Below are 19,443 nucleotides of genomic sequence, written 5' to 3'. Positions count from 1 at the left end.
ATCTTTATATATATTATCTATGTTTTTCACAGTGTCTTACAGTTTTCATCATACAGATGTTTCATTTCCTTAGTCAGTTTTAGCTCTGTTAAATTTTTAAAAGGAAATTTGAATATTTTTGAATATTGCAATTTAATATAGAAAATATTCAAAATTTCTCTTAGAAGATAAGTTCAGTCTGACATCAGACTTATATAAAATGAGAAGCTAGACAATAGTAGAAAAGTACCTACTTATCAATGAATGAAAAGGGTCCACAACTATGCCAACTCCATACCTGTCAAAGGAAAACAGTGGGGGGCTGGAGCAATAGCACAGCGGGTAGGGTGTTTGCCTTGCATGCAGCCGAACCGGGTTCGAATCCCAGCGTCCCATATGGTCCCCCGAGCACCGCCAGGAGTAATTCCTGAGTGCATGAGCCAGGAGTAACCCCTGTGCATCACCGGGTGTGACCCAAAAACCAAAAAAAAAAAAAAAGAAAAAGAAAAAAAAAACAATGGCATGTTAAGATGTAGAGTAGAACTATAAAAAAAAACACATAGTATGAGACGAACACCTAAGGACAGTGAAAACAAGGGCCAGGATGAATAATCCATGGTTGGGAGCCTGCTGGGGATCAGAGCAGTTGGGAGAGAGAGAGGAGAGAGGTGCCTGCTATAGAGGTAGGCTGGTGGTGGCAGGAGGGATGGGGAGATGGATATCAGTGGTGGGAAATGTACACTGGTGGAGGGATGGGTGTTGGAACATTGCATGACTACAACCCAATCACAAAAGCTTTGTAACTGTATCTCAGGATGATTCAATTAAAAAATAAATTAAAAAATATCTTGACTTGTACAAATATGTAGTTGCAAAATAGAGTATTTTGATAGCCTTTTATATTAATTGTTAACATAATTCTCCAGTACTGTGTCAAATTCAATCAAGTAGCAGTAACTGAAAGACTATTTGCAATATAGAAATGAAAACCAAAAAACGTGATTTATTGCTTTTTATCAATAAAAAGTTCATTGATTAAAAAAAAAATAGAGTTAATTTTTCTCACCCACCTGAGAAAAATACTTAAAAGAAATAATGAAGGAATAAGAGGGATAAGAGCTCGGCCGAGATTTAAGCGTAGCGGCCACACGTGTATGGCCTTTCCACTGCTGCACGAGCATGATCCCAGAGGCCAATGAAACTACTTTGGGCACCAGCAGCTCACAGAAATGTCTCTAAACTGTGAACTGAGCCACTGCCCCATGCAGCGCCAGGAGGGAAGGGTCTTTTCTCTCTCGGCTTTTCCATTTTATGAGGACCACAAAAGGGAAGTAAAAGCTTGCAGTGATGCAATTTCTGGCAGAAATTTCCTTGGACTTTGTTACTAAAATACAGAAATCCAAAACTGCGGCACAACCTCATATCTCTTAATTGTCAGCAATGTAAAACATTATCAAATGATTCCTTTTCAACAGGTCTGACTTTGGGGGGAAACTCCAAACACTAATAGTGAGTTTTTTGTTGAAATATTGAAGGTAACCAAAGTAAAGTGAAATCTATCAGCTACACAGGGGCAAGGTGGCGGTTTGGGGGGGAGGTATACTGGGGCTTCTGGGGCTCCTGGTGGTGGAAAATGTGCACTGGTGATGGGATGGGTGTTGAACATTGTATAATGGAGACTTAAGACTGAAAGCTCTGTAACTTTCCACATGGTGATTCAATAAAAAAGAAAAAAAAGAGGGATAAGAAAGAAACCTCAAGGTGGAGGTAAAAGAGGGGGAATTGTCTATAAAATTTGGACATAATTAAGTCTAAAAGGTGAGACTTAGAGAATGTGTAGAGTAAGTAAAAAAATAAGATTTTTTGAAGCAAATACCTAGTACTAGATTTTTTAAAATTTGAGTGGGGGAGGGTTTCTCAAGAGCTATGTTTGCCTGTGCTCGGGAGTGACTCCTGGAAGCATTCAGGGCCCATGCAGTTCTGGGGATCGAAGCTGGCTCACAAGGCAAGTGTTTTAATCCCTGTACTATCTCTCCATCTGTACTAGATAACTTTAGTAAGATTTCAGAACAAGACATTCTAAACAATTTCAGAAAAATTTCAGATTAATGGCAGTTGGAAGAGGAAGTGCAAATATTTTTAAAATTTTATCCTGTTAATATAGACTAGGAATAGAGAAATAGAACATTTTGGTGGGACTGAGAGACACCTCTACATATTTTGTGACTATGCACAAAACCACATAAAGTATACTGCTTTATAATAATAATGTATAGCCATAAGGAAAATTACGTTAATACATAAATGACATTAAATACAGCAAGCAACATAGCACCTAAAAATTTAAGAAATATATATGGAGCCTAAGATACTGTATACTACAAGAAAGAGGGTCAGTATAGTTGTGTCAAAAACTAATGTAAGGATATAGACAAATTGAATCAATAAACTTGATTTGAAAAACACCCATACCCCACACAGAATAAACTGTTTAACCTGTATGTCTGTGGAGCATTTAACAAAAATCAGACATAGTTTCAAAAAATACAAATTCTCCTTAATTTTTGATGAAATAAAAGACATTTTATAGACCATAATATCTGGTCACAATCAAAAACTTGGATATATTGGGGCCAGGAATAGAACAGTGGGTAGGGCTTACTTTGCATGTTGCTGACCTGGGTTTTATCCCCAGTACCGCAGATGAACCCTTGAGCTCACCAGAAGTGATAACTGAGTACAAAGCCAGGAGTACATGAGCACTACTGGGTGTGGTCCCAAAACAGAAAAGAAGATGGAAATATAGCATGACAAATACCTAAAACATTAGATATTTATTTATTTATTTATTTATTTATTTATTGGCTTTTTGGGTCATACCTAGTGATGCTTAGGGTTACTCCTGACTCTGCATTCAGAAATTACTCCTGGTGGTACTCAGAATACCATATGGGATGCCAGGGATTTAACCCCAGTCGGCTGCATGCAAGGCAAATGCTCTCCCCGCTGTACTGTCACTCCAGTACCACTTTAGGTATTTTAAGCCTGACAAACATTCTCTGACAAAATCAAGACCAGAGAAGAGATTTTAAAAGTAAACTGTGACGTCCATATGTAGCAAAATAATAATAATCATCGTCTCCATCTTCTGAAACTATGTTCTCAGAGGAAAAACTGTTGTAGCCCTTAGGGAGAGGGGGATTTGGCCAAGTACCAGAGCACATGACTAAGTGTGCAAGGCTTAAGCACCCTGTGACCGCCAAGCACTGCCAGATCTAACCATGCTGACCCTAGACCTTCATGACCCGATGACTCCTGAAAGCTGCTAGAGCAAGCATTAATAGTAATGATCCCCTGTGAAACAATTTTTTCTAGCTCTTCAGTTCACTTTTTTCACATTTCAGTTTTATTTGGGGGGGTCACACCTAGCAGTGCTCAGGAGCTGCTCCCAGGTCAGTGTTCAGGCATAACATCAGTGGTGCTCAGATGACCATGTGGTGCTAGGAATTTGAGCCCTGGCTTCCCACATGCAAAGTGTAGGCTTCGGCCGTTTAAAGTAATCTCTGGAGGCCAGAGAGATAGCACAACAGGTATGGCTCATGTCTTCCATGCTGACAATCTCAATTTGATCCCTGGCACCACATATGATCCCCTAAGCTCCAGTGGAATTAATGCCATCTCAGTAGTAAGCCCTAGGCACAGTGTGCTCTGACCCACCAAAAATAAAAATAAAATAAATAAAATACCCTGTGTAAACACACAATAAAGAAAAAGGGGCACACCGCACAGGGCACTGGGCAGTGGCGCTCTGTCTCTCCTGCCGCCCACGTTCGGTAGTCTCCAGCCGCTTCCCCCACCCCGGGGAGGTTGATGGTTATGATGAGGCAGGCAAAGGAAGGAACGGAGCCAGCCTGGTTGGTCTCAGTTGCAGTTTATTCCATTCCCATTTCCATTCTCCTCTGATTCTTCCTCCCCCATGCTACTTCATTCTCCTTCTCCTCTGGATCTGGATCTCAGTCTGGCTTCTCCAGATCTGGCTCTGGGACTCACCCCCAGCCCACTCTTTCAGCCTAGTTAAATTCCCAAGCATGAAGGGTTGGGGCTTACACATAGGTGTGGTCACAATCAATAGGGGTAAAGTTCTTTCCCTCGGGGGATGCTTCTTCTACGACAGATTCTCTTCCAGCAAGACACCCACCGAAGAGTGGAATCCCATGGGTTTTTGGGATTCCGCACACTAACTAATCCAACTAACATATAAGCATTCATAACATTAATCATTTTGTATGGACATAGCAAGAGATGTATTAAGCTTATAGAATCCCTTTCCTGGATGGTCACCTCGATCTCAGACTAGAGTACTCAGGCCAGATTAGTCTTTCTTATCCCTAGCAGGGTCCTAGTCTCATCGTTGCTTTTGGATTATGACATGACATGTCCATGACAAAGCTCTTAACATATAGTTAAGCATTAGGCACTTTGGCCAGGCCCATCTCTATGCCAGAGTAGCACATAACTCACCACTTGCCCTGACCATCCCGTCCCTCATTGGGACCCTGCTTTTGGGGGTATTAGGAAATAAGGGCAGCCGAGGCTTAAGTCGAGAAAGCAGATGCCCGGGAGTGAATAATATTCAAAGCCAGTTAAATCCCATGTTACAAAAGCATATTAGCAACTGTGTTTCCTTGTCCATACAAAAAGGACATTGTTTTAAAGTAAGCTATTCAAAAGACATAAGGAGAGGAGAAAGGCAATATTAACTTACAATACAAGTTCACTGTCCTAGCAAGGTCTGACCTTACAAATTAACAGAGTCTGATTAGGGGAAGAGCTGATAAACTGGTTGGGGAAGAGAGCATAGAAGTGATTACATATAGACAAAGGAGTGGGAGTGACTCGGGAGCACCTTGATGGGTGTGACTGATATACCTAAGCTCCTAGTGGCAAGGGGAGCAGGACATACCAATGTAGTCTAGAGTTATTTAGAGATTATTACCAGATATGCCTAAACTCTTTGTGGCAAGAGAGAAAGGACAAACCAATGGTATCCTACAATACCCTCTGGCCATTTCTTTCTTTAAGAAGAAAAAATGCTCTGCATCACTAATCATCAGGGAGATGCAGATCAAAACAACTATGAGATACCACCTCATACCACAGAGAATGGCACACATCCAAAAGAACAAAAGCAATCGCTGTTGGAGAGGATGTGGGAAGAAAGGGACCCTCCTACATTGCAGGTGGGAATGCTGACTGGTTCAGCCCCTTTTGAAAACAATATGGATGCTTCTCAAAAAATTAGAAATTGAGCTTCCATTTGATCCAGCAATACCACTTCTGGGAATATATGCTGGAGAAGCAAAAAAGTATAGTCGAAATGACATCTGCACTTATATGTTCATCGCAGCACTGCTTACAATAGCAAGAATCTGGAAAAAACCCGAGTGCCCGAGAACTGATGACTGGTTAAAGAAACTTTGGTACATCTATACAATGGAATACTATGCAGCTGTTAGAAAAGAGGAAGTCATGAACTTTGCACATAAGTGGATCAACATGGAAAGTATCATGCTAAGTGAAATGAGTCAGAAAGAGAGGGGCAGACATAGAAAGATTGCACTCATCTGTGGAATATAAAATGGCAGAGTAGGAGACTAATTCCCAAGAATAGTAGTATATAATACCAGGAGATTGGCTCCATGGCTTGGAAGCTGGCCTCACATGCTGGGGGAAAGGCAACCCAGATAGAGAAGGGAACTCCAAGTAAAATGTGATTGGAGATCCCACTCGGGAAGGGAGATGCATGCTGAAAGTAGATTGGAGACTGAACGGATGGCCACTCAATACCCCTATCGCAAACCACAGCACCCAAAAGGAGAGAGAGAACAAAATGGAAGACCCTGCCACAGAGGTGAGGTAGGGGGAGGGGGGATGGGATTGGAGGGTGGGAGGGACACTGAGTTCATTGGTGGTGGAGAATGGACACTGGTGGAGGGATGGGTTCTCGAACATTGTATGAGGGAAACATAAGCACGATAATGTGTAAATCTGTAACTGTACCCTCACGGCGACTCACTAATTACAAAAATAAATACATTTTTAAAAATAATAAAATTTTAAAAATTAATAAGAAAAAAAGAAATACAAACTAAATAATCATCCCAAAATTCAAACAAGAAAAATTAACCAAAAGAAGCTAGCTAGAGATTGAAAATTAAAAGTCCAAATCATGAACCTCACATCAAAAATGGTGCATTCAGATATGTAATCTGATCTCTGTACAGACTTCAAGAGTATTAATAGATCAGTACATGTAGAAATAACAGAGGTAGCTCAGATCCTCTGAGATAATTCCTGTCCTGATTAGTCATTTATATTTATGAATATAAATGTGTTTATATATTATAATCTTTATATTGCTTTAGGTATTTTCTGTATATTTTAGAAGGAAACCTCTGTTTTAGCAGCATCATTGACAGAAATCATTAAGGATCAAAAACTGCTATTTATTTTTGACTGACTTTGAATTAACAACAATAGTACTTATGAATTGGTTGATTTGTGAAGAAGTGGGAAAGTGGTATAGAAAAATATAATTGTTTTTATTATCAAAATTGCTAAAACCAGACGCTTCTGAGGTAATAGACCATGTACTGACTAAAACATGAAGGTTATGTGTCTATGTTTTTTACATAAGAGTAAATTTATCTAGTTAATCATGTCTGATAAAATGTGGGGAGAAAAGATCTTAAACATTGTAAATCATGTCCTGTAACTGTCTGCAACTTTTACTACACTTGGTTTTGAGCTTATTTATTCTGAAGGAGCCAAAGAAAAAGATAAGAATGCTACTACTACTACTACTACTAATAATAATACATGTTTGTTTCTTCTATTTTTTAATGTTTGGAGATAAGCTATACCAAAGAACATTTGTAAATTCTATGAATTGTAGATGACTATGCCTAAAGATAAAATTCCATATTTCAGGGCATTATCTTTGTTATGTATATATTAAGTTTATGAGCCAGGCTTTCTCTTGGTTATTAAACTGATAACCTAGCAGAGAAACTGAAAAATTGATTTTATTTTGCTCTTCATTTTTGATAACAGTAATCTCAAAAGAAATTAAGGAAAAAATGTCTTTAAAGCAAAGAACATGATGGCTTGAATTTTACAAGTGTAATTATATTTGGAAGCTTTTTCTTTTGTTTATTTACTCTTGAAGCCCACTCACCCAATTATTGGACTGGGCTTCGTTTCAAATAACTTTAAAACATATATGATAGATTTTTGTTTTGGGACTTTCTAAGCCATTTACCTTAATTGTTATATACCAAAATTTTTAAGAATACCCTTGGGGCAAATGTGTATTTTTCCATTCTCACCAGATTTTTTAAACAACAAAATGTTTCATAAAATTTGAGCTGACAAAGAATTGCCTTACCCAGCACTGCTCTAGTGCTCCCCTCACAGTGCTGGAGATCATGGACCCCAGTCTTCCAGCCCGGACTCCTTCCTGAGTGTGCATCCTACCCCTCCAGCCGTCTCTGTAGTTCAGGGGTTATTTCTCCCCACCTTCCGTTTCACATTTTTCATGTACCTTCAGGGATTTTCTAAAAAGTCTACTGTTTTCAGTTTCAAAGAGTAAAACCAAATGCCTGAATTGATCTCATCTTCATTTCTTTTGTTTCCATACGTAGGATGAATTCAAACCAGAAAAAGCACTGGCTGAGGAGGATCTGAAAAATGCAGTGAGCGTGCATCATGCTCTGGCGTCCAGGGCCACGGACTACGACAAGAAACCCAACGTGCTCAAGCTCAAAACTGCTGACTGGAGGGTCTTGCTTTTTCAGGCCCAGTATGTTTCATTGGTTTGCATTTATTTTTACTAAACATAACATCACTTTGTTCTGAAAAACAGAATCAGAATCTGCAGGAGAAATTTTTTGAGTTGGAGTCAAAATCATGAACAGATTTTGTGATGGAGAACTGCCTAAGAAACTAAAACAAGAGCTAGAAATCTTGGGTTCTCCTTTCTGTTTGCTATTAAATGGTCTTGTGATATTTTGGGGTTTTGTTTTGTTTGGGGGACACATCTGTTTTTGTTCAGGGCATACTCCTGACTGTATGCTCAGGGATCATTCTTGGTTGTTCCTCAGGAGAGTGGGAGGGGTTAATATGCCATGTCAGGGATTCTGATTGGAATACTTGTATACAAGGCAAGGACCTTACCCATTGTACCTCTCTCCAGACACCCACCCCGCATTTTTTGTAGTTCCGTTAGTTGTCCACTTACTATTTCGAGGATGTAATATCCTTATGAATAAAATACAAGAGTTATTATACAATTCTATCACACATTGAATAAAAATGATTTGGATTTACTGTTCTCCCAAGTATATCAGTAACTTATTTGACTCTAAGCTTGTCACTTGTGTAGATAATGATTCTTTTGAGAATTGAAATAAAATATAGTTCCTAGTATATAGAAACTGTTCAATAAATGCAGTTTTTTTTCTGGCTCTTCTCTCATCTTCAAAGCATTAATGTCTGTGACTTAAACCTAAAAGATAAAATCATATTGTGAGCAAGGAAATGGGATTGACTGCTTGTTTAACAAGGCTATCAACAATCTTTGAATTAAAGATGGAACATTGTACTTGGAAAATAGAGAGGGGGCACACTTGGCAGTGCTTACACACTTGGCAGTGCTTTGCACTCAGGGATCACTCCTGGTGGGTTTGGGGGTTCAGATGGAGTGTGGGAATTGAGCCAAGCACCCTGTACTGTTGTGCTGGCCCCAATACTTGGAGAAATTTACATCAGTGACATATGAGACTTAGTATTTTCAAAAGTAATTCTATAGAGCAGGAATCGTAATAGGAATATCCTTCAGTATATATATATACATATATATATCAATGTTAATAACTGATCAATCTGACACTACCCACAAATCATCATCAATTAGTCACTTTTGGCATTAGAGATAAATTTTGTCATTACATTAATGATATATTGCATTAACTGCATTAATTTTTATCAGTTATAGAATCATGGAAAACAATAAGAGTAAGAGTATGAACTGTGGTGATTTGTGAATGTTGAACTTGTGAGAATATGAAATTGCATGGAGATCCAAATTACATGGGACTTTTCTAAAGTGTGGGCATCACAGTTTTAATACCGCAAAGGGAGCCATAACTAGATGTATACTTAGAGTTATTAGTCACAAAGTTCTTAAAGTTATTCTGTTCCTCAACATTTTATATAAAGTTACCAATATGTTAATTAAATATATTACTTCTAATTCTTCAAATTAGATTTGATTCAGAAATCAGTCAGTTGAAATAACAAAGCTACAAAATATCTAAGCTCACGTTTTATTAGCTCTGGATTTTGAGTATTTCTAACATTCCTTTATAAATTCACAAATATTTTCTGCTAGTGTCTGATTCTGAATAAATTGCACAAAAAGTACTTTTTTTAACATATTGACATAGTCTTTCCATATCAATTAATTTTACTTGTTCTAAGTCTGCAATTTAGTGATTTTTATAAATTTACAGAATCATGCAGGCCTGTTACGCCACAACCTGGAAAAAGTGATTCCATCTTCCTAGAGAAATCCTCACACCCATTAGCCATTACTTTCATTCTCACTCAGACAGCACTTATGTGCTTTCTGTATCGATGGGGTTTCTTGAATTTTTCAGATCAATAGAGGCCTATAAAGATGTGTTCTTTTGTGTTTGACTTCTTTCATTTAGAATAAAGTTTGGGGAATCATGCATGAGTGTGTATTTTATTCCTCTACTACTGAGCAGAATCTGTGGCTATAACATCATTCTGTTTGTTCTTTCACTAATTGTTAGATGTTTAAATTGTTTTCCTTCTTTGGCTTTTACAATTAATGTTGCACTAAACAGAAAATTCACATACAAATCTATTTGCACATGTATGTTTTTTTCCCTTGGTATATTTATCTAGTAGTAAAATTACTAGTTTACGTGATACATTTATAGTTTTTAAGAACTTCTGAACTGCTTTTAGAAGTGAATTTTCCCATTTGCATTCCCTCCAACTTGGATTATGATTTAAATGTGTAATGAATTTTTTACATAGCCTAATGTCAGAGTGAGTAGGGGTTAATGAATATAATTGTCAAGTAATTTTGCTTTCTTCTTTCTGTATTCTCTAAAGTTAATCACGGTTTTACACTCTGGGATCATTAGTTCCAGTTCATTCATTTCCATGATGATTGATATTGAAAATTTTAAAACTCCAGTGAAGTTTTGTCAGGGATTTATCATACCAAAAAGAATATATAATTATTTGCCATTTTAAAGCAGTATGAGAAATAGAAAAATATGATTACTTAGATGCATTAACACCTGATGTAAAAATATATTTCTCATAGGAGTCCCGAGGAAATGCAAGGATGGATAAACAAAATTAATTGTGTCGCAGCTGTATTTTCTGCACCACCTTTTCCAGCAGCCATTGGATCTCAGAAGAAATTTAGTCGTCCTCTTCTGCCTGCAACTACAACAAAATTAACTCAGGTAAGTCGATTCCAGTGGGAAAAAAGCACTTTGTAGAATAATTTTTGTTAATATTTATTGGAATAGGAATCTATATTTTGATGATATCTTGCCCTGGAAAGACATGTTGCACATTTGTGGGACAAAATGCAATACACTGAGTATCATGCTTCATGTAGGAAGTTGACACAATTGAATCAAAGCTGGTAGTACAACTATTTGAATTTGTTTCTAAAATTCATATTAGTTTACTAGATTCAATAATTAATATTGTAGTGACTTCACATTTTCACTGAGAAAAGTAAGTATGTTGATGAGGAAGCAGGGTGCAGCGACAGAAATCAAACCCAGAATTCTATAGCACTGAGCTATATATCCATTGCCCCCAAAGCTTAGTTTTCTAAAAATAAATAACTAGCTTATGTTAGAATCCTGACTTGGAAAAATATTTTATTTATTCACCTATTTTTTTTCATTTTATTGAGCATATGCCACACTATATTATGATGTTGAATATATAATAAAATTTCCAAGGAGGGGACTGGAGAGGTGGTACAGTGAAGAGGACACTTGCCTTGCATGCAGCCAAGCAGAGTTTGATCCCTGATACTTTATATGGTCCCCTCGCCAGAAGTAATCCCTGAGCAGAGAGTCAAAAGTAAGCTCTGACTACCACCAGGTGTGCGACACCCCCCCCCACACACACACAAAAAGTTCCATTATGGAACCAGAGAGATATTATTGAAGGTAAGGTACTTGCCTTGCACATGGCTGACCCAGATTCAATCCCCACCCACAAATGGTCCCCTAAGCACCACCAGGAGTGTTCCCTGAGTTGTGAGCCAGGAGAAAGCTCTGAATATAGCTGGGTGTGGCCCCAAAACAAAAACAAATAATATTGCCAAGGATCCTCTATGGATACTGTTAATGGGGCAGAAGTATCAGTACCTCTCACAGAGCAATATGTGAGTCATTTGTGTTTTCTTCGTTCTTTAGTCAAGTAAAAGTGCAGTGAAATTCTTCCACAAGTCTCTCTCCTAATATCAGACTGACATCTCTAAAGATCTATTTTTGTGTCTTTCTACTTAAAACTCTCTTCTAAAGACATTACACACAAACCAGAGGTGCCAATCTGAAACCTGTCTGTAGTGCTTTTATTGCATTATATAATGATTATTGATTAGGTAAGTATTTTGAATGCTACTTTGATATCTTTGAGAATTTTTTATTGGTACATTAAAAAAGTTGTGTTCCTATGACCAACCATGTATGAATACTTCCTGGCTTTTCTGTACTATCATATTGTTAACTATAGATTTATTTATTAAGTATGTATTATTCCATTTTATGTCAGAGACTATTTGGGGCTCTAGATCCACAAAAGCAAACAAAGCATAGATGTCGTCTAGTGCAGGAATGGTAAGTGTGGTGTATGCAACCTGATCAGTCACAGAGATAAGAATTCTAGGGTTTGTGAGGATGCCGAGACCTAGCTTAGTCCAGAAATTAAGGGATAAATGTGATATCTAATAATTTTATGGGATGAGCAGCAGTTAGATAAAATGTGGGAAGGGAGATCAATCCCATATAACATCCAATTTTCCCAGGAAAGAAAGCCCTTGAAATGCATAATTCAGTTAGCAAGTGCGGAGTGAGGTGAGCACTGAAATAAACATTTCTGTATGGAGAAAAGCAAAGGGCATATCATGGAATTTGTCTTGTGTGCTTACACTGGTTCCCCAGCATCATCAAAGTGAGAGTATAAACAATAATGTGGTCAAATTGGAGCTTTAAAAAGTATTTTCATTACACAATGAAGAAAATAAAAGGAAGGTTGCTATTTGAATCAGAAAGTCTAGTTTTGAAGAGTACTTCATACAATGAGAAGAAAAAATATTACACCTGTTTATTTGTAAAAGAGGTAGGCTGGGGAGGTGGAAGAGTTTGTGAGACATAACAATTGCAGAATGCATAGTCCTAATGGCTTGTTGAACAAAGAAATAATGAAGGCTTATCATCTAAGTGTGAGTAAAATGAGGATGGTGGTACCTCACTGGCTCTAGGAATCTCATCATCACCCAGATTCCCTAATACTGATTTTTTCCAGGATTCTTATTTAGATATTTTATCTCACTATACCTCCAAATATGTGACATCTGATAGCCTAGTTCTCCCTCTTGGAAAACCTGGTAAGCTACAGAGAATTTACTGCCCACACGGGGAAGAGTCTGGCAAGCTCCCCATGGCATATTCATATGCCAAATACAGTAACAATGATGGCTCTCATTCCCTGACCCTGAAGAACCTCTAACACGGCATCATTGGGAAGGAAGAGTGAAGAGAGGCTGCTAAAATCTCAGGGCTAGGATGAATGGAGACATTACTGGGCCTGCTCGAGCAAATCGATGATCAACAGGACGACAGTAATACAATGATACCTCCAAATGTTGCTGTGCTCAATATCCAGAAGCCAATCAAAACAGACACTTGAGAAATGAGTAAATTTGTTTTTTAAGTTAATTAAGGGAATAAAAAGGAAAAAATATAAGATAAAATTAGTACAAAAATATCTCTTTTGAAGTGAAAGGCAAGTCACTCAGTCCCTTGTGAGAGCAATTTGGGAGAGAAGTGAAGAACTCACCGTGGTTTTTAAAGAGAGATTAGAAGATTATAAAGAGGAAGATATATGTGCAAGATTTTTGCCATGTTTATAGAACAATCTAGCAATAATGAGATTTGACTTCAGGAAAGATTCTTTTTATAAAAATTATAATTAACATTAAATGGATGTAAACAGTGTTATAGTATGTAACTCATATTCTACTGGAAAAAAAAATGGAAGGGATCAGGCCAACTAGAGAATGCTAGAGAAAAGAAAGGATTTATCTCTTACTGATGACCATAAACTTGGAGGACTCCCCATCAACTCAAATGAAATATGGACTCTTTAAAACAGATACTTATTCCCCATTTTAACTTTGGTTACCTAACATAAATAGAAAACACATAACTTTCCATAAAGAATATGATTGATCTAGAGTAAGAAACTAGTTAAGAAGTTGGATTTTGCCCCACTAACTTTACTTGGGCTTTTCTGACTTTTTTGTTTTTTAGTACTTTGGATTTTCTTACAAACTTCCTAGAGTCAAAGAAAGAAAGTGAGTTGAAGTTTAAGAGGAATGCTAATAAAATAAGCACATCATTCATAGAAATTTCCTGTAATTTATAACACTGTAAGAATTTTTTCTTAATCTTTCCTCACTATAATACCTACATTTCTATTTTCTTCTTTGAAAAGTATACTACTGCCCTTTAATATTGAGTATACTTAATAAGTCATTCAGACATGAAAATCAATGTGTTTGGGTACAGAGATAGTTCAACAGATAGTGCTTGTTTGCAAGCAGCTTACCCAGATATAATCTTCATATAGTCCTCATTTAGACAAAAAAAAAAACCACAATTAAACTAAACAAAAACAAAGAACAAATACAGAGGTAGTGATAGAACTTGAAAAACAACACTAAAACAATAACCCTTTTTATCATATGGAAAACTTAGCCCTACAATAGCTTGATGAAAATTAATTTGGGGGGATTTTGGGGCCACACCCAGGGCCCTGAACTCTTGGAATTACTCCTAGTGATGTCTAGGGGACCATATGGGATGCTGGGAATTGAACCTGGATCATCCTCTTACAAGCTCCCGACGCTCTAAACTGTCTCTCCAGCCTTCAATGAATTTTTTTTTGGAGGCGGGTGAGAGGCTAGAAAGATGTAGTTAAGTCCTGCAGCAACTTATACCTCAGGAATACAAGGACTATCTCTCCAGCAGTGACAACGGTTGCTCAAAAGTTGCACTCAGCAGCATGGCCATGACAAAGCTAAGACACCCGTACAGGACATAGACTTGTAGACAAGTGACAACGTTTATTAAGACAGGCACTGGTTAAGTAGAGGCTGAAGGAATATGCCTTTGTGCACTGAGAAACAGGTGCTGGAGGTAGGAAAGGGGGCAGTAGGGAGCTAGGAAGAAGCTGCTGGGCACTGTCCTGGAGGCGCTAAAACAAAAGGCAATGCTGAAGTATAGCTGACACCAAAAGGTGTCTGCTTTCCACATCTCAAGCCATGACTGCCGGCAAGAACAAAGCCAATTAACCTATTTTATTCTCTGAAAATAGCAGGTTTCCCCCAGCACAGCTCGATTCTCAGAGACGCTGGTAGGGACCTGGACATCCCCACGGGTCCAGCGACCTCTAGTGGTGGAGGGGCTGTGCCAGGCAGAACTTCAAGGGAGAAGACGGTAATTTGTACAATCCTTCCCACCACACATAATCATCGGCGCTCTGTGAGGAGTGATCCCTGAGCACAGGGCCAGGAATAAGCCCAGACCACAACCAGGTGTCCCAAAATTAAATAAGAAAAGTAAATGATTGTATTCATCTATTTGTCTACTTTTATGAGTCTTGAAAGACTCATTAAAACCATCCTACATGATCGTAATATTTGCCTTACACTGGAATTAAACTATACTGCACATATTACTTAATTTTTGAACATAACTCTAAAAAATATCAATTTCATATGTAGTATACTGAAAACGGTGGGTTACAATTATTTTTAGAAGACTGAAGCAGATACAGAGTTCTGTTTTCCATCTGATACAAGTTCTAGAGTATTTTCAGGTTCATCACTCCCTCCAGTGTGACACATGGCAAGCTGACCAAACACTTTAATGAATTTAATTACTTTTTTGAAGAAATTGATTATTTTCTCCTTTACTTAAATCATCAAGAGAATATGGAGTTGTGTTTTACATCTGATTATAAGCTCTAGAGTGTTTTAAGGTTTATCACTCTTTCTGTTTTTGTTTTTGTTTGATTGTTTTTATCCCACACCCTTCTATACTTAAGGCTTATTGCTGGCTCAGTATTCATAAATCAGTACTGGCAGAGTTCAAAGGACTCTATGAGGTTCCAGGGACCATCCAATGTTAGCAGTTTGGAAGGCAGGCAACTAACACAGTATCTCTCTATGCCTCTGTTTTTTTGCCCAAGTCATCATGTTTGTCCTCTTAAAAAGCAGAAAAGATATTGTGCCTTTGAGAGTATAATGGGGACATTTAGAGAAATATACTTAAAAACAAGCACATTGGGAAGAGGGTGAGAAGTTGGTACAGACACTGTCTTGTGAAGGTTATGGTGTGGCCTTCACACAGGCTCTCAGAGACAGCATGGTGGAACTTCAGTGATCTCTGTAGTGTGTATGTCAGTCAGTGAGTTTTCCTCTTGTTATTCTTGTAAAGGTCCAAAGCAGTCTCAGCCTTAGCACCACTGAGATCCTAAATAATGCTTTATTGCAGAACTGTCCTGTGCATTGCAGAGTGCCTAGCAATATCCCACCTCCATCGTGTACTATATGCCAGTAACTGCTAACAAATAAAATGTCTCCAGATATTGTCATTTGTGTCTCTAAGGTCAAAATCTACTTTTTCTGTTGAGAACCAGTACTTGAGTGCAGCCTCATTTCTTTCACTTTTTACCTCCAACCTGCTGTGACTTCCTAAATGCCTGTACAACATGGATTATTTAAATTACAAAATACATGAATAGCATCATAAGTGCCCTGATAGAAAAAAAATAAAATTTTAGGGGGAAAAAGCTAACATTCAATTAAAGACTGTTTAGTACTTTAGAGGTATATTCATCATGCTGTCATCTGTGAGCTTTAATTTATTCTTGTCTTCTATCCAAATACATATTAGCCTTCATTATTAAAATTGATTATTGTCACTTCAGTATGGTTCTTTCTGAATAGCTCTGTTGTGTAGGAGTCACCTTCTTTACTTTTTTTTTTGAATGGCAATTCTGCCAGAGCACATTTTTCTTCTGGGGGGGGGGGTGGAAATTTTTTGTTTTAACTTCTTCCTTTCCAAAGGTTGAGTTTCACAGTGACTCTCTTCAGAACATCCTTTTTTTTTTTGCTTTTTGGGTCACACCCGGCGATGCACAGGGGTTACTCCTGGCTCTGCACTCAGGAATTACCCCTGGCTGTGCTCAGGGGACCATACGGGGTGCTGGGATTTGAACCCGGGTCGGCCGCGTGCAAGGCAAACGCCCTACCCGCTGTGCTATCTCTCCAGCCCCAGAACATCCTTTATTCTACTAAAATAGTTACTTTCAATTTTCAGTGAGCATAATGATTACCTGGACACTTACTTAAAATGCATGCTTATGACCCTTCATCCTCCTCAGTTTATCATGTCTGCCCCACAAACCAGAGATATGTGTTTGTACAATGTCCCTCCATAGGCAGCACAGGACACACCAGAGACCCTGTACCCAAATCATTTCCACCTCCCTTCACTGTTTCTAGGTTGTCTCTCCTTAAGATGCCATTTCTTGACCGTTCACCCTATTTTACTTGAATTCTACCAGTTCTCCTAAAAAAATTGAGTCAATAGGGCGGAGAGATAAAAGCAGGTAGGGCGTTGTCTTACAGGCTGCAGACCCAGGTTTGATTCCCAGCACATGTGCAATCCTCCAAGTCCTGCCAGAAGTGATCCCTGAACACAGAGAAAGGAGTAATCCCTGAGCACTGCTAGGTGTGTCCCCCAAAAGAAGTTTGAATCAAGGGATGATAACTAAATGCTAATTTGTACCTAGTCCTGTGAAGGACACTGACCTGAAGCAAACAAAACAAAACAAAGAAAAGGATATGCATACTTCTTATCCCTCATCTTATTTGGTGGTTGGATCTCAGGATAGTAAATATTTAGGGCCAGATGACTGGGAGTTTACGTGAACCCATTAGAGCAGTGGGGTTTCAAAGGGAAAACTACATTTTTGGAGTTGTGTCCCAAATGAATTCTTTTTTTCTTTATTTTTGTTGACAATTTTTTTTTAATTTTTTTTTGTTAGTGAATCACTGTGGGAGTACTATTACAGACTACAAACTTTTGTGCTTGCGTTTAAATCATGCAATGATCAAGTACCCATCCCTCCACCAGTACCCATCTTCCACCACCAATGGTCCCCTCATCCCTCCCACGACCCCCACCCCATTACCTCACCCCACCTCTGTGGCAGGGCATTCCATTTTGCTCTCTCTCTCCTTTTGGGTGTTGTGTTTTGTAGTAGAGGTATTAAGTGGCCATCATGTTGGGTCTATAGTCTATTTTCAGTCAGCCTCTCCCATCCCAAGCGGGTCCTCCTAGCACCTTTTACTTGGTGGTCCCTTCTCTATCTGAGCTGCCTTTTCCCCCAGCATGCGAGGCTGGCTTCTAAGCTGTGGAGTAATCCTCTTGGTACTTATCTCTGCTGCCCTTGGGTGTTAGTCTCCCATTCTGTTACTTTACATTCCACAAATGAGTACAATCTTTTTATGTCTCTCTTTCTGACTCATTTCACTTAACATGATACTTTCCATGTTGCTCCATTTATATGCAAATTTCATGACTTCATCTTTTCTAACAGCTGCATAATATTCCATTGTGTAGGTGTACCAAGGTTTCTTTAACCAGTCATCTGTTCTTGGGTACTCGGGTTTTTTTTTTTTTTCCAGATTCTGTCTATTGTAAACAGTGCTGCAATGAACATGTAAGTGCAGCTGTCATTTCTACTATACTTTTTTGCAACTCTGGGATAAATTTCCAGAAGTGGTATTGCTGGGTCAAATGGGAGCTCGATTTCTAATTTTTTGAGAAGTGTCCATACTATTTTCCAAAAGGGATGAGACATTCTGCACTCTCACCAGCAGTCTGTACGTGGTTGACTTCTATCTTCAGTGCATCGTGGTCTGAAAAGGTAGTTGATACAATTTCTATCTTCCTGATTCTATTGAGGTATGTTTTGTGACCCAGCACATGCTCTATTTTGGAAAATGTTCCGTGTGCACTGGGAAAATAAAATGTGTATTCTTTCTCTTGGGAATGCAAAGCCCTGTATAGATCTATTAGCTCTCTCTCTTCTATCTTTTCCCTCAGCATCAGTGTTTCCTTGCTGAGTTTTAATCTTGTAGATCTTATCTAGAGGTGATAGGGAAGTGTTAAAGTCTCCAACTGCTATTGTGTTATTAGCAATATCCTTGTTAAAATCTGTTAGCAGTTGTTTTAAATATTTAGCTGGTCCCTCATTAGGTATATACACGTTTAGGACTGTGATTTCTTCCTGATGTACATATCCCTTGACTAATAAGAATTGGCCTTCGCTGTCCCTTCTAATCTTTTTTAACCTATGAAATCTATGTTGTCAGATACTGGTATGGCCACCCCACCTCTTTTGAGGGAGTTGTTTTCCATTCTTTGAGTTTGAGTCTCTGTTTGCTCTGACTGTTCAGATGTGTTTCTTGTAGGCAGCAGAATGTTGGGTTTAGTTTCTGAATCCATTTTGCCACTCTGTGTCTCTTAATTTGTGCATTTAGGCCATTGAGGGAGATTATTGTCATGGGTTTTGTATCATCTTTCTGTAAGAGTTTGTTGTGCTTGTAGGGTTTTTTCTTGTCTTTAAGTAACCCCTTTAGTCCTTCTTTTAAGTTTGGTTTTCAGTCTACTTAGTTCCTGAGCTGTTGTTTATCCATGAAATAGTGAATACTTCCTTCAAGTTTTAGTGAGAATTTAGCCGGATAAAGTATTCCTGGTGAGGCATTCATTTCATTGATTTTTTTTTCACTATTTCCCCCCACTGTCTTCGGGCTTAGGGAGTTTCCTCTGATAGGTCTGCTGTAAATCTAAGGGGTGATCCTCTGTATGTGATTTCCTTCTTTGACCTTGCTGTTTGCAGTTTTGTGTCTCTATCTGTGACATCTGTCATTCTGACTATGATGTGTCTTGGAGTCTTTTTACTAGGGTCTCTTTTAGCTAGCACTCTTTGAGCTCCTTGGATCCTTGGATCTGGATGCCTGCATTCTCCAGCTCTGGG

General features: G+C 38.4%; 1 protein-coding gene across 9 annotated transcripts in view; it reads left to right on the top strand.

Moving 5' to 3' along the window:
* PSD3 (pleckstrin and Sec7 domain containing 3) overlaps positions 1-19,443 on the top strand; it is a 525,397-nt gene that overhangs the window by 459,830 nt on the left and 46,124 nt on the right. For all 9 annotated transcript variants that reach the window (XM_055144428.1, XM_012935700.2, XM_055144411.1 and 6 more), the window contains 2 exons: positions 7,683-7,840; positions 10,403-10,547. In XM_055144428.1, coding sequence (XP_055000403.1) covers positions 7,683-7,840; positions 10,403-10,547 — 303 coding nt within the window. The remainder of the gene's footprint in view (positions 1-7,682; positions 7,841-10,402; positions 10,548-19,443) is intronic.

The sequence above is a fragment of the Sorex araneus genome, chromosome 1 (genome assembly GCF_027595985.1).
Source record: "Sorex araneus isolate mSorAra2 chromosome 1, mSorAra2.pri, whole genome shotgun sequence".
Taxonomy (NCBI): Eukaryota; Metazoa; Chordata; class Mammalia; order Eulipotyphla; family Soricidae; genus Sorex; species Sorex araneus.
Note: the sequence above shows the minus strand (reverse complement) of the source record. Positions and strands in the feature narration are given on the sequence as shown.